Source organism: Desmodus rotundus, chromosome 12 (genome assembly GCF_022682495.2).
Source record: "Desmodus rotundus isolate HL8 chromosome 12, HLdesRot8A.1, whole genome shotgun sequence".
Taxonomy (NCBI): domain Eukaryota; kingdom Metazoa; phylum Chordata; class Mammalia; order Chiroptera; family Phyllostomidae; genus Desmodus; species Desmodus rotundus.
This window is the reverse complement of record NC_071398.1, coordinates 82,094,137-82,109,524: the sequence shown is the minus strand read 5'-3', so window position 1 is coordinate 82,109,524 and position 15,388 is coordinate 82,094,137. Positions and strand designations below refer to the sequence as shown.

Here is a 15,388-nt window from a genome sequence, read left to right as displayed (position 1 = left end):
CAGAACAATCAAGTGCTTCCTCTGCCCCTGGCAGCTTCTTCCTGTTCCCGGCACCTCCTGACCTGCCTAGGTTTGGAGCCGGAGCAGCACTGAAAGATGGGGCTGCTCTGAGGCCAAGCCCTGTGTCCCAGAACTTCCCGACCTAATTCACCTGTACAGGCTCTTGTCCCTTCCGTGGCCTTGGACCTCAAAGCCCTCCCTGACAATGGTAGACCCAGGAGTTGGATTCTTTTGCTTCTAGGTATTGATGTCACTTTCCCCTGAGTTGTAAAGGGAGAGGCCCCTGGGATAGGAGAGTTGGTGCCCATGTGAGGTATAGTTTGTCATTAACCACAGGCAGGTTGGAAGCAGAAGTCACTCTTTACAGGCCCATGGGCTGCAAGGACCAATGATTGCTTGGCCATCCACCCCTGGCTGAGGAGGAGCGAAGAAGCCACAGTTTAGAGGGAAAAAAATAAGAAACATCTTCCATTCCACCCAATTTCTCCAACCTAATTCCTAAATATTTTCTTTACTCATAGTAGATGCTCAATAAATATTCACAACATCCACTATCCCCTATCATTATAGGCCAGGCTCTTAAATCTCAGACTGTCCCGAGGTGCTGAAGGGCAGAGAAGTGCCTCCTCTTAGAACGCCCCCCCCCCCCCCCCGCCACCACCACACACATGTTTTAGGAGAAAGCCTTCTATGGCTTGACCTTCTGTATTCCAGGAGCCTCTCGCCCATGCACCCCTCTGCTAGTCCTTCACCCCCAGTTTCATATTTAGGGCATATTCATAACATGCACAGAAATAGAAGTAACTGTACATGGAAATGTCAATCTCCAATGTCAAAACCCGACCTTGACCGATAACTCTAGGGACCAGAGTTGGAAGCATCTGCACGTGTTGGGGAGGTTGTGTGTGTGTGTGTGTGTAAGGGTGGAACAGCCAGAATTCTTCAAGTTTAGCACATCTTAGTCACATCCTTCCTTTTCACGGACAGGTGGACCCTCTCCTTCCCTGGATCAGTGCATCCCACAGGCCAAGTTTTTAAGTTCCTGTGCCCCTCTCCAATTAGCCAATCATTTAGGGCCAGGCTCCCAGCTGTCCTCCGGGGAGCCTTGGCCTGCTTGGCTGTGACTCTGCATGGTTAGTTAATGTTTGCACAGCCCAGAGGCGGGGGGTGTGGGGCAGTGAGCCAGAGGCGCCCTGGAAATTGCTGCTGCTGCTTCTGTGTGTGCACGTGTGTGCATGGGATAAAGGGAAGAAGCATCCCAGAGACTGAACTTACTGAAGACTTCAATCTATAAATAATTCGGGTCATGAAGCTGTACAAAAATAAACTTCAGCATGAGTCCTTTCTCTCAGAGCACTAAATGCACAGCTGCAGACACGCTTGCTCATTAACTCACTCCCGAGTTCAGTCTGGGCAGCGCCAGGCTTTCTCCGCCTTGCCCCCTCTGAATGTGCACACACGCACACATATCTGCACACACCCGCACACACGTTTATATACCATGCAAGCCCAGAGTCCTGAGGCAGAAATACAGTCGAGTCATAAAGGCCTCTGGGATGTAAGGTGACAAGATCTGCTGAAATTGTTGTTGAGCCCTCAGTAACTGCATGTCAGAAGCCTCATCCTCTCCAAACTTGGTCTGCAACACTAGGTTTCCAGGAAGTCTGGGCTCAGACATAACTCCTTCATATTTACATCATACTGTAAATTTTCCACACACTCACATTTCTACCTCTGCTTTTTAGTTGATGTGCCACCTCCTCCAGGAAGCCTCCCCCTCATGGCTCCCTCCATCTAGGTGAGGTGCTGTGCTGCCCGCCCCCCATGCTGGCCTCCACAGATAGGAGTGTCCATTTCCCCATTCCTCCAGCTTCCTAAGAAGATCCTTTCTCACAGTGTCCCCAGCTGTTAGCTTAGGCCTAGCTCATGGCTGGCATGTTCTAAATGCATATGGGACAATACTAAAATTCATAGCTAGCAACTAATTTCATTCTCACGACATCTTTTTTGAGCTAGTAAGGACAGGAGGTACCACCCTTGTTTGACAGCTGCAAAAACTATTACGCAAACAAGTGAAGCTCGTGGCCTTAAGCCACATAGCCAGTTAATGAGAAAGCTGAAATTAGGTTCCAGCCCTCCAGACAGGAACCAGTGCCTCCCACCGTGGGGGGCCGCCTCTCACACCAATCTGTTTCCTACTAAGAGGCCCGAGAAGAGAATTCCCAATTCTGTTGCTCTTCCGCTGATTTTGAAAAAAAAAATTACTATGACTACTACTACTATTAATAACAATAATATTAAAGTGATATTAAAGTGCCAAACTCCAAGCAAAGACATCATAATTTAGGACTAACTAGAGAAGAAATTGATGCACGAGAGAAAGAGTTTGGAGCGGCCTGCAGGTAAGCTAGTTAATTGGATATGCTGATTTGAATTAGATGTTCAAGTGAAGAGGCTGTCACTAATTTCTGCACAGGCCTAGCTGTGATTGAAAGGAGAGCTACTAATAGGATTACTGTTTCATTCTCATTTCAAAGAGGCCCCTCCCATCTGGGGAAAGGACCATAAATCTCCCCTGGATTTCTCCTGCTCCAAAGCCAGCCCTGAGAAAGTGACTGTTTTTAGCCACCAACCAAGGTCCCCCGAAATTAGGTTTGAGTTTATCGTTGCCTGCGGGAAAGAGGTGACTGTCCCACTTTGGCCTTGGGGTCTGAAGGAGGAAGAGTGGGTAAGGAGAGAATCTGGACCTTCTCTATACTCTGTTCTCAGACACAAGGAATATTTATATTCATCCATTATTATTCTCTCTTAAGAGGGTCACAGAGGGGCTGAGAAATCAGGGTCGATGTGGGAATGAACCCTTACTCTGCCGCCTTTAGCTGTGTGGTCTTAGGAAAGTCACCTAACTCTCCCATGCCTCAAATTTCCTCTCTGCAAAATGAAAATAGTAATAGTGTTTACCACAGAGGTGCTTGGAAGGATTAAATGAGTTAATTTTTGCTAAATACATTCAACAGCACCTAGAACATTATAGAAGTGGTAGAGTGGTAGCTATTATAAAATACTTTAGGAGAACAGGATCCTTTCTTTGAAAATTCACCGAGTCCATCCTAGCACCTTCAGGCAGGGCCACATTGACCCGTGAAGCCAAAGAGGTTATGCTGGCTTCAAACCTGTCCTGAGTAGACGGTCATTCATTCTGCAGCGAGGGCTCCCCATGACAGGAACTCTTACAAGAGCTAGCCAGAATCTCCTTTCGCAACAGTTTAGGCACATTTTGCCTTTTTCTGGTCTCAGTAAAGACCGTCACCCTCCACTGTAGCACAATGTCCTTCCTACCCCAACTCTGAGTTTTGTCCAAGCAAAATGGGCAGCTTCTGCATGTCCACTGAGGTCTGGCCCTCCCAGGAGAGGAGAATCCCAACTAGGAAGACATGCCTGAGTGATTCCTTCCACCTGTCTTTGTCACCTCCCTCCTTGGCCCACCTCATCGATCTTCCCCAGCCTCGTTGGATGCAGAGGCCTGTGCAGCTTGGTCTGATAATGGCCTTCTCTTGGACTGGATTCATGGCCCATTTCAGGTTGTTGTTGTCCTTGTAGTCATTGAAACCTAGCCCTGGGGACACAAGCTTAAAAGCTTAATAGAACTGTGACTTTGTGGGACACCACAGAATAGGCACAATCAGTTGGATCTCAAAATCCCACTTTTGTTCGGGACTCTCTGACAGTCCCTTCACTACCACCCTGGGTCTGGCAAGGACTGAGGACAACTTTGAAACTAAACCTTCGTATCCAGGACAGAACAATCTGGGCAATCGTGAGCTTGAACTTTCCCTCCCCACTAGGAGGGCCCTCCTCCCTAATCCCTAGGCTGCTTCAGCTGTGCGCTTCCTCTGGACCACACTGGCTGGGAGCCCATTTGAGCCCCAGTTCCACCGCTGCTAGCTGTGCACCCGGAATGGAAGAGCTTAGATGAGATGAGCTCCAAAGCCCTTGTAGCACCAGCAGTATTCACAAGTCTGTGATTCTCCAGTGGCAGGCACTGAGCCAATTATGTCTTCCTGTTATTCGGAGGGGAAAACTGAGGCTCAGAGAGATGAGGTAACTGACCTAAAAGTATACCATTGGGCAGAAATCAAGCCCAGGCAAGAACAGAGTCAGACCAGAAACCCAGAAACCTTTGGTAGGTTGCCAGAGGGAGCAAAGGGAACTAGGGAGGGGAAAGACCTCTGCTGCCCAGTTGGCCTCCCCTGCCTTCTGCCTGCCATCCCCCATTCCCACCTCATTTTTTTGACCCCCCTGTTCTCCTAGCCCTAATTTCCATCTTTTCTGCCCTCCTGAAGCTTCCTGGGAGGGTTACATGAGCTGGAGGCAGATAGCATGGAATGAGGGAGTAAGTGGAGAGGCTCAGACTTCCTGGGCAGTACTGCTCTTCTCTCTGGGGATTTAGACTGAATGAAATAGGATAGCTTAGTTCAGGTTCAGTTCCAAGAACATATTCTGTTCTGGTTTGGTCTTAGCTCTGATAGTTGAGAGTTATGTATATTTGATTCTGGCTTTAACTGGTTTATTAAAAGATTGGGGTTGCAGATGGAAATTTTTTTTTAAAAAATCTGCTTAGTTCTCTGATTCAGTAAAATGTGAATGTCTGGGATTGGCCCTAACCGGGATGCAGCCGAGGATATGATGACAAGTTGTCTCTGGTTCAATCCTGGCTCCAACCTGGCTGTGGGTAACAACTAATCCCAGGGACCAGCGGAGGAGGGCCAGAATTGTGAGGTTTCTCCTTCCAACCTTTCATGTAGGCCTTGCTGGGAATCCAGGCAAGTTCCTGGGCTTTTCAGGAGGGAGGCTGCTCTGCCTGGCAGAGGGTTAGCTGGCCTCCCAGGGCAGGGAGGTCCTGGGCCAGGCCTGGAGGAGGAGGCAGGTTCCACAGCTCCGGGGGCTGAGCCAGTGCCTTGAGGAGACTTACATCTCATAGGAGAAGAGCAGCTGTCACAGGGAGGAGGGTGGTGAGAGTCACTGGGACGCTTCCCCTTCAGAGGAAGAAGCGAAGCCTGGACTCCCATTTCATAGAGACTGAAAGCTGAGGTCAAGCCAACCAGAAGTCCTGACTATCAAGTCTTCCCTCTTCCTCCGGCAATAGCAGGAGAACCTGTGTGACTAAATGCTACTACACTTCTGGAAGGACCTCTGTCTGTCCATTTGGTATCTGTTCATCTAAGGGAGAATGTGCTTTGAATATTAAGGAGGTTCAATTTAATGTAAGGTGTTTTCCCGTTTAAAGACCCGACTCATCATTCTACTTGAACCCATAATCAGATTTTCCCAGGGTGGAGGGTAGTAGCCTCAGCCCCTTAGCATCATCATTGACCCCGGAGCCTTCCTCCACCCTGTGAGGATGAATTCAATGATGCCCTGAACTCTCCCCTGAAAGGAGGGGCTTGGTGACAGTTGCCAAGGTAATAGCTTTGAACAACAGCAAGCTATAAGCCAGGCAAAAAAGGGGGCAAAACAGGAGCTTAGGGAAACAGGAGATTCTAGCCCACAAGGGGAGTTCCTAGGGTAGGAATGGCTGAGAGCAAAATTTCTTTGGTTCCATTAAGGTTATTTCCTCATCTTCAAGCCCAGAAGCCCCTAACTCAATCATCAAAACGGGTGAGAACACAATATCCCAGACTCCAGTCCCTGCTCTACTGTTCTTACCCCTGGGGCTGGGCACAGGGCCTCAGGCAAGAATCTGCTGTTTATGCCACAAGAAAATCCAGGCCACACAGTTCCCCACCCACAGTAGACTCCTGGGAGAGGGTTAGCTGGCCTCTACCCCTCACGCATTCCAGTTCAGCCCAGCCCAGCAGGCATAGGCCATACCCTGGCTCAGGCCCCTCCAGTATGTAATTCTCAGGAGGGCAGAGAAATATGAATGGAAGTGCCAGTCCTACTTCCCCAATTCTGCAATAAATAATGCTCTTGACCATCCATCCCTACTTGGCCAATAGGAACTAAAAATGCCTCCACTTGTTTATCCTGACATGTTTACTGAGACATCGGGCACCAGGCTTAGCCCTTGGGATGAACAAGCCATGGTCCTTGTGCCCAGGAGCTCAAAACTGCTGGGGTGAGAGAAATGGGCAGGGAGAAGGGGATGGTTCTAATGGGAATCAGGACAGGGAGTCTTAATCTTAAAATCTTCCACAGAAAAGGTCTTTTGACTTCATTTTGATTTAGCACCTAGGACACCACAATACTTTATAATTTGGTTCATAGTTCATGTCCTTTTAACAAGTATTTCTCAAGCATTCCCTTTTATCCATCGCCAGCTATCTTCCCAGCCCTGTTCTCATCCTCAGGATTAGAGGATTAGAGGAGAAATAGAAAATATATCCTTGCCTCCACAATGTTGACGGATGAATGCACATGCGAAGCAATTAGGGAACAAGTTAAATAGGTCACCAATACATGTTAGCTTATACATATACGATGAACAAATCAATTGATTATTATCCTAGGACAAAATTTCTGGTAGGAAAAGAAGGCATCAAGGTGACATGCAATTAGTGTGGTGAAGAGATGAGGGAAGGCTTCATGGAGGAAGTGGGGCTTGAGCTAGAGGGGTTTCCATGAGAACAGGACAAAGAAATGCGCACCCAGGTAGGAAATGTTGGTCAACCGTCAGCTGCCATGTTGGGAAGAAGAAACTTGGGGGTGGGGATACACTCGAACCAAGGACCCTCATCCACCAACTTTTGGATGGCCTTAGGGACTTCTCCTTACTGAGTCTCAGTATTCTATATGTAGATTGCTTCGACTAGCTTAGCGCTTCTCAAACCCCCTGGATCAGCAGCATCCACATCACCTGGGAATTTATTAGAAATGAAAATTCTCAGGCCTTATTCCCACTGAGTCAGTAACTCTGGGCATAAGCCCAGCAATGCATTTTACCAAGCCCCACCCCTCCAGTGATTCTCAGGGCATGCTGATTTGAGAACCATTGGGCTACATCGGTGCTTCTAGACTCTGGCTGTTCATTAGATTCACCTGGGAATCTTCGAAACCCCAAAAAGATGCCTAGGCCCCTCCCACAGAGATTCTGATGAATGGACCCAGTCCTGACATCCATATTTTTTAAAACTCCCCAGATGATTCTAATTTGCAGCCAGAGCTGAGAAGCACTGGACTAGATGACATTCAAGTCCTTTCTGACTTATTGTCCTGGGCTGAGCTCTGAGATTCCCGGCTCACCGCATCTCACCGAGTAGATTTGCAGACATTCAGGGGATATGTCTGGGGCAAGAAAGACCTTCTTGAGATCTGAAAATCTTGAATCTCTTGATGACCAGGTTTTGGATGGTTTGTGTGAGTGTCCCACCATTCTTCTCCCCTACTTGCCTGAGACTGTGCCGATGTTGACTCTCTCACTCAAAACCCAAATAAGTATACACAAACACATACTCACTTGTACACACACCTATCACACTGTGCTATACACACACAAGAATGACCACATAGGGATATTAAAAAATCACACCTAAGAGCTTATATACACATACAAATAAACCCATTATTAGAAATTTCAAATTCAGTACACTCAGACCACTTGCAAAAGGATTCTTCTTAGTGGAACTGGTCTATTTGAGCTAAGGGGCACCTCTGTCTTCCCTGCAGAAGCCTACCATGGTTCAGGGTAGCAATTGGAGGTGGGGTGGGGTGGGGTGATTATCTTCTGTAAAGCTACCTGCTCTGTGCTGAGGCCAGTAACCACAGGAAACTGCTGAGCGTGGATGCTGAGGATGCACTTGTGTTTTTTTGCAGATTCGAGCTGATGGTCCCCCCCACGGCGGCGTCCAGTATGAAACAATCTCTGTGCTCAAAGACGGGAGCCCCATCCTCAGGGACATGGCCTTCTCCATTGATCAGCGCTACCTGTACATCATGTCAGAGAGACAGGTAAGTGCCAGCACCTATCCCTCCTTTCTGATGCCCAGGAGGAGCTGATAACCTGTGACCTTTATTCAGAAGCTGTTCCACCTAACAAGAGAGACCTCTGGGTTTACTGCTCAGGGGCCTGGGAGAGGCAGAGTCCACAGACGCTTTTGCAGGGAGCCAGAGAGTAGCAGCAGGGGCCAGCCATTTCCCGCAGGCTTCTCTCTGGACCACAGCCCCTGTCTCGGTGCATAATGAACAGCCCCGCAAGAACGGGCCAGACCGCACAGAGCAGCTTGGTGTGATTAGGAGGTAGATTTACTGCTCCTGGGCCCACAGAGTCTGCTGCTCAAGGGAGCCAAAGAAGTGTAAATAACCCAGGCCCCAGCCTGGGCCCAGTCCTGGGAGAGACAGATCCGAGCGAGGGCCTCCCCCTCAGGAGATGAAAATCACGGCCTGCATCTTCAACTGAGACAGGGTAGAAGCTCAGCCCTTCTACCAGCCCTGAGAAACTAAAGCTCCACCTGCAGAGGTGGGGAGCCTTGAGAAATAGACTTCCACCCTCTCCTAGGTAATGACAGACAAGGTTCCCCACCTTCTGGCATGGAGCTCGTATTTGCTCTGGATTGTATTTGCTCTGAATTGTATTTGCTCTGAATTGTATTTGCTCTGAATATGTGTGAGCAGAGAGAAGGCAAATGCAGGAAGAGCCATGGTGAAGGGCAAGAGAAGCAGGGAAGATGGGAGAGTCTCCAAATCAATGGAGATGCAGAAAGCAAAGACCTGGGGGGAATGCTGGTTTTTTTCTATTCAGTTAGTGAGTCAGCAGTTGTTCAGCAGAAGCAATGGTCTTAGCATTGACCTGAACACAGTAAGCAAGATAAAGGCCAAAGATCGAGAAAAAGGGCTGTGAATCTGTCTTGGTGCTGAGGACAATGACTTAGGCTAGACAAGGATGCTGGGCTAGAGGACCAGCAAGCTCTCATGAGGTGCCTCCTAGCTCGTGTGTCATTCTCAAAATACTCTGTCAAGATTCCAGATGTCCTTGATCAGTGTCACCCAGCGTTCTCTTTCCCTCCTTTGTTTTTGAAAGATATAATAATTCTGAATCCGGGAATGATGGATGAGTGCAGGGAGGAAGGAAGAGGCGAATGGGCACATGACAGCATGAGGGAAGCAGTGATGCAGCTCTAACTTGAAAATTACTTCTGGAGAATCGAGGACACAAATCATATGCTAATCACATGCAAATTACATCCAGATCCTCTTGAACCCACCTGTCCTCTTACCTCCTTTCATGTGGCCCCTGCAGTTGACGTATAAACAAGCCCAGATGGGAACCTGGTGGAGCTGGAGGAGGCTTTGCCTGACATAAAGTGGGAAAGGCAGTCTTGGAAGTAAAACACTAACCTATCATTCTAATAAAACAGCCAGGGGAACCTAAAAAAAGCCATTACTGGGAATACATTTGTTGGGAACAGTATACTTGGAAAACATCAAAATGAATGGGACTTCATTGCTACCCTGAAGTTGCTTCCAGTCTAAGGAGGGAGAGACATGTACCCAGAAACCTATAACATCAGGTTTAAGTCTATATACTCTGCTTTTTTCTCCTATTCTTTTCTTTAGGCAAGAGGTTATTTCTTAAACAAAAAATGGTAGGTGCTCACTATACAAATTTAAACAATACATATGGAAAAGAAGATAACAAGTCCCTAAACCCCACTACCCAAAATGTAACACCTTGTTAATATTTGGTAAACACCATTCCAGACACTTCTCAAGAATATGTACAGAGAGAAGGATGGATGGATAGATGGCAACCTGGATGGGTGGATAAAAGGATGGTGTGAGGGATCAAATAGACCCATATTACATATGATATTTTTAAAAGACATTATGCCTGGCTGAGAACCAGATGGGTGACCCTGGGTAAAAGCACATTCTTGGGTTCTCTGAACTCAGGAAAGTGGAAAAGCAGTAAAAGCAAATAGAAGTGACCAATGAGAACTTAGTAGAACTGAGAAGATTTCAAGGCATGCACTTTTTGGTTGCATATATTTTTCTCAGATGGGATGCTTCCTGAAATGGCATTCAAATTGTGGTGAAAGGAGAGGGTTTGAGCCAGGGATGGAGGCAAAAGACTGGCCTTTAGGGAATATAATGACCTTTTAAGACTATATCTGACATCACCTCTGAAAACATCAGCCTTGGCTAAATCAGGTGTCCATGTTGCTTACTTCTTTTCTTCTCTTTTCTTTTCTTTTAAAGATTTTATTTATTTTTAGAGAGAGGGGAAGGGAGGGAGAGAGAGAGGGAAAGAAACACTGATGTGCAAGAGAAACATTGACTGGTTGCCTCTCACAGGCCTCTAATCACCTGGCCCATAACCCAGGCCTGTGTCCTGACTGGGAATTGAACCGGCAACATTTTTATTGACTGACTGATGCTCAGTCCACTGAGCCATACCAGCCAGGGCTCACATCACTTATTTCTCAATGTCCTCTCCTTCTGCCTCAGCCGCCGGTCCTTGTTACAGTCTGCACTAGACAGAGGGGTTCAGTAGTAGCCAATTATGATGAGCAGATAGAGGAAGAATTTGGGTAGAGTGCCATGGGGCTGTCTCTAGGAGGTGACATATTTGTCCAGGGAAACGCTATGCCAGGTGGAGTGTGAGCAGCAGGCAGAATCTAAGGGGGATTTGTGGTGGAGCTCTGAGGCCTGTCACCTGGAGAACTGTAAATCGTGGAGAAATAGGTAGCCAGGTGATTTCACCAGGGGCTGGGGCCAGGGATGAGGGCCAAGAGCAGCTCAGAAGGCCCATCTGTCTGAGTCTGAGCTGCTATGAGTACAAACGTGCCCAGACCACTCGGGCCTCTTAAAGGAAACTCTTTAATGTATGTCCACAGACCAATCCATGTAAGTGAAGTCCAATGACTTGGGACTGGCGTTATGACCCTCTCTCAGCTTCAGTTACCTCCCTTATAAATAAAGAAGTTGCATCAGAGAACAGGGTTGTCTCTGAAGTCCGAAGCTCTGATTTGGATCCCATCTCAGCACTTTATAGCTGGCATCCTTAGACAAGTCACTTTGCCTCAGTGTCCTAGGGGGTCAGCAGAGACAACAAATGGGAAGTGGATCGGCACTGCCTCAAGCACCACACAAACAGTCAACGTGAAGATTTTCTACGGCCCCCCTTCCAGGTCTCAGGCTTTACAGTTCCATGACTCAGGAGGGTAGTAACTATGAGTATGATCAGAAGGAAGTGAAGTGGCAGGGTGGCACACCCAGGAGGCCTCAGGCTGAGCCAGGAGGCCTGTGTTCTATTCCTGGTCCCACTTCTAACAAGCTGGGTGACCTGGACCCTTAACTTCTCAGGCACCCAGTTTCTTTACCTATAAAGATAGAGAGAATAAACTCGACTCTCCAGTCTCTTTCAGATCTTCAAGAGACTGATCTAAGGTCTTGGCCCTGGGCCTCTGCACCTTTCCAGAAGACAACACCAAAATCACAGGAGACAGCCTTCCAAGTTTCCAGGGCTGTGTGTATTCACATGAACTGCTTCCCTGAAGGGTGAACACTTCAGAGGGGGCCAGATTGCTGGCCGGTTATGGACAAGTGCATCTCTGTATTGAGGAAATGACTTAAGGCTTTGAAGTTCTCTAAAAGACCTAAAAGCTTGTAAGACATCATGGGAATGTACCTTCCCATCACTTCATAGTAAATCTCTGGGCAGCCTTCTCTCATCCCTGCCTTCACTTTATCCCCAATTCTTCTCTCTCTGTTCCCCTCCTCCACCCCCAAACATAGCAGCTATTGTATTCATGACAGCATATGAGAGTAGAACCAAGCCTCAGGTCTCAAGTTTTGCCTAGATAGGTTTTCATCTCCCCACAGAGCTAGAACAGTTCAATGCAATTCATCCTCTCTCTCTCTCTCTCTCTCTCTCTCTCTCTCTCTCTCTCTCTCTCCGTCTCTCTTCCCCTGTGTGTGTGTGTGTGTGTTAATTAAATGTAATTAAGAAATAGAATAGGACTAGTCAGAAGTGTTGGGTCTTTAGTGCCACTGCCTAACAATTTGAGTTAATGTACTGTTAATAGATCGAAGGTCAGCCAGTCCCAGGGGAAAATTTGGAAACTGATTTCCCACTCCTGTTAATCGTCCAGGCTCTCCACTGATGAGATGCCTGGCTTTCCCCTAGAAAGTCCACCCAGCTTCCTCGAGAGCAAACTGACAGATGTTATGGGAGGGAATACAAGTCACTCCCCTATCTTCAGTGTCTAATGGAAGTCAGACAGCAAGCCCAGGGAAAATCAGGCTGCGAGCCAAGTGGAAAACCAAGTGACAAGATGAAAAGAAACTCGATAGCCCCAGTTTCCACCCAACTTCTTAGGCTCGCCACTCCTAGAAAGGGAATCTAACTCTGTACTCTAGGTGGATAGAAACAGAGTCTGGGGCTGGAAGCAATTATTCTATTTTATACTTTAATTAGTTTGAATTAGCAGAGGGAATAGAGGCATAAAATGATCCAGCGAAGGGTGAAATGGAAAAAGAGAGTCGCAGTGGAGAATGGCTGAATGCAGCCTGGAAAGGGTCTTGGGATCAGCAGAAAGGCTGGCTATGGGTGTGTGGGGGGTGGGGTGGGGCATGGGATGCTGCTGTCTATTTCAAGGCTTGGGGAGGCAATATCGCACAGTGGTTGAGAGTTGGAGTATGGGACTCAGCATTTCACTCAGCTCATGGCTACTTACTATGTATGTGGCTTTGAGAAAGTAATTTCACTTCACTAAACCTGAGTTTCTCCATCTGTATAATGGGCCCACTAATGGCAGCTACTGGGGGGATTGAGAGAATATTCATAAATGACCTAGCTCTGTGCCTTCAAATAGTGGTAGTGACTATTATCGTTATTATTACTATCATTATTAGTCGTATTAGAAGCTCTCTAGGACCCCAGAGAGGGCTAGCAGCATCTCCAATTAAATTATGGCTGAGCCAGAGTTCAAAGTCTCAGTCAAACCTCTCCAACCTGCCATTCCTTCAGCTCCGTCCCAAGGGACGCCTGCGAAGCCTCGGGCCTGGCCGAATGACAGCATCAGGCTGAGTTGCTCATAATCTGCTATTTATTTTTAAAAATTCAGGAATGTGCCCAGCAGACTAAACAGTCCCGCTCCCCTTGATACATGTGGAGGCAGCCCCAGGCCTGTATGTGACGCCCAGGAGGCCAGTAGTGCAGCATCTGTGGAGAGAAGGGAGGGGATCCTGAGCCCTGGTCATCCACCCACCTGCAGGGCTGTCTGGCTGCATGTGTGGACACTTGGCCAGAAAGGGGCGTCCCTGGGGCTTTTCATTTCTGGCCTCTCCAGTTAAGTAAACCAAGTCTCAAGCTCATTGCAAAAGATGGCCTGGCTTCTCCAAGCAGTGGGCACTCAGCCCCAGTTCTAAAAGCCCTGATATTTGTCTGTAGTTGGCACAATGTTCTGGGCATTTATTGCCACATAACCAACCCCTTCACAATTTAAGGGCATAAAACAACCACTTTTAAGCTCACAAATTGTGTAAGTCAGGAATTCAGATGGGTTGCACCAAAAGGAGCTTTCTTTCTTCTCTACAACATGGATGGCGTGGAGTGACTAGGACGACTAGGGACTAGAATCATCTGGATGCTCCTTCTCTCACATGTCAGACAGCTGGGAACTAGAAGGCCGGGATCAGCTGGGACTGTCTCCACGTGTCTTGAACTTCCTCACAGCGTGGTGGCCTCAAGATAGTGAACCTTCTGGAGCACAGCAGCCGATGGCAGACATAGCAGCTCAGGGCTGCAGGAGTAAAGTAGAAACTTTATTGCCTTTTTGATGACTTAGTCTTAGGAGTCACATAGTTCTCTTTCCACCTGCCTCTCCCTCTCCAGAGCCAATCACCCCGGGTGATTCAGATGCTTGTGGCCCATGAGCACAGTGAGAAACAAGGTCCAGAAAAGAGAAACACGTGGTCTCCTGCCTCCCAGGGTCCTGGAGCCACAGCGCATCACAGCCCCTGTGTTAATATTGCATCAGCCGCCTCCGAAGCTGGTCTTCCTTGGTGGTTCACCTTTGATACGAAGGGCAATGGGTTTTAGGACACCTACCCTCATGGATTAAAGGAAACTGACTTTTTTAACCCCCCACTTTAAGTCACTGAAGAGAGTAGGGGCACAAAGAACTTTCACTTGGTGTTATTAGAAACAAACATTATTTGAAAAGATTGCAAAGCCCCCCCTTCTCTGAAGGTCTCAAGTATAAGACAGACCCCTCCAGTGCCCTGCATTGGTAGAAGACACTGCGCGGGGCCGGGAAGGACACACCAGTCCCCTCCAGCATGTCAGCGCAGCCGTATCCAGCAGGCTTCACCAGAGAACTCATTTGGGTTCCTTCGGTTTGGGGGAGGGCCTGTCAACTATAAGTCTGGACCTAGGGCCAAAACTAAGAAGCATTTTCAAAGTGCCTATTGTGGTACAAGAGTAATAGTAAGTCTCTTACCTGTGGCCAAAGACACTGAACTGCCAAACCCGAAAGATATCTAAAGACTTGGGGAAGGGAAAGAAAAAATATGGAGCCGTGCTTCCAGATGTCCCCTGCTCATTTATTTTGACATCTCAGGCTATTATTTTGATTGTGCACATTTGTTTAGTCCAGACGATAAGGCTTCCCTGGGCGCAGGCCGAGCGTGCCAAGGTATATTTTTACAAGGCGGTGCAAGTCTCAGTAACAGGAGCCCTGCCTGCTGCCTGGTCTGGGAGGCCTGGGCTGAGTCACGGGGAGGAGGGAATGTGAGGAGGTAGGGGCTACAGTGGAGCCTGAGGGACTCGGGGGAGAATTACAGAGTTTGCGGATTAGGAAAGTGAGGATAAGCGAATTTCTGCTGCACTTTTGTTTTCGTATGTGTCACTTTCAATCCAGGCCTTTGATGCCCATGTGTTTCTGGTTAAGGACACGGCCCCCAGTGTGGGCCAGGAGCTGAGTGTGCATCTCAGTGCCTTTCCCAAATGAAGGGCGGAATCCCGCCTCCTGGGGGTAGGGGTCCAGGGAACAGTGGCCACCTCAAGCCTGGGTTTTGATTTTTCCACCAACTTTCCTGCTATTTCAAAGAGGCTGACACTGAGCTTATTCCTTGGGGATTAATATTCTCATTGGAGCATTTTTGATAAATATTTTCACACCAGGGAAAGGAAATGCAAACCCACCCTAGTAATTAGATGCTTGGCTTGCGTTTAAGAGAGAAAACTCCAGCTTCTTATTTTAAAATCCTTTGGTATGGAAAGAAATGATCGAACACAATGCCCAGGCTAAAAGAACTGATGCCAAAAAACTCATTTCTCTAAATGGGAAGGGGGGGGCTGGAGATTCTTTCTCTAATCCTTGGCAAGGGATTTGATTTCTCTTTCTGGATAGGTATTGTTGAATGCTGAGTGCCCAGGATGAGGTTC

General features: G+C 47.9%; 1 protein-coding gene across 1 annotated transcript in view; it reads left to right on the top strand.

Moving 5' to 3' along the window:
• PLXNA2 (plexin A2) overlaps nucleotides 1–15,388 on the top strand; it is a 204,498-nt gene that overhangs the window by 89,593 nt on the left and 99,517 nt on the right. The window contains exon 4 of the mRNA XM_045187301.2: nucleotides 7,813–7,947. Within this exon, the coding sequence (XP_045043236.1) occupies nucleotides 7,813–7,947 (135 nt within the window). The remainder of the gene's footprint in view (nucleotides 1–7,812; nucleotides 7,948–15,388) is intronic.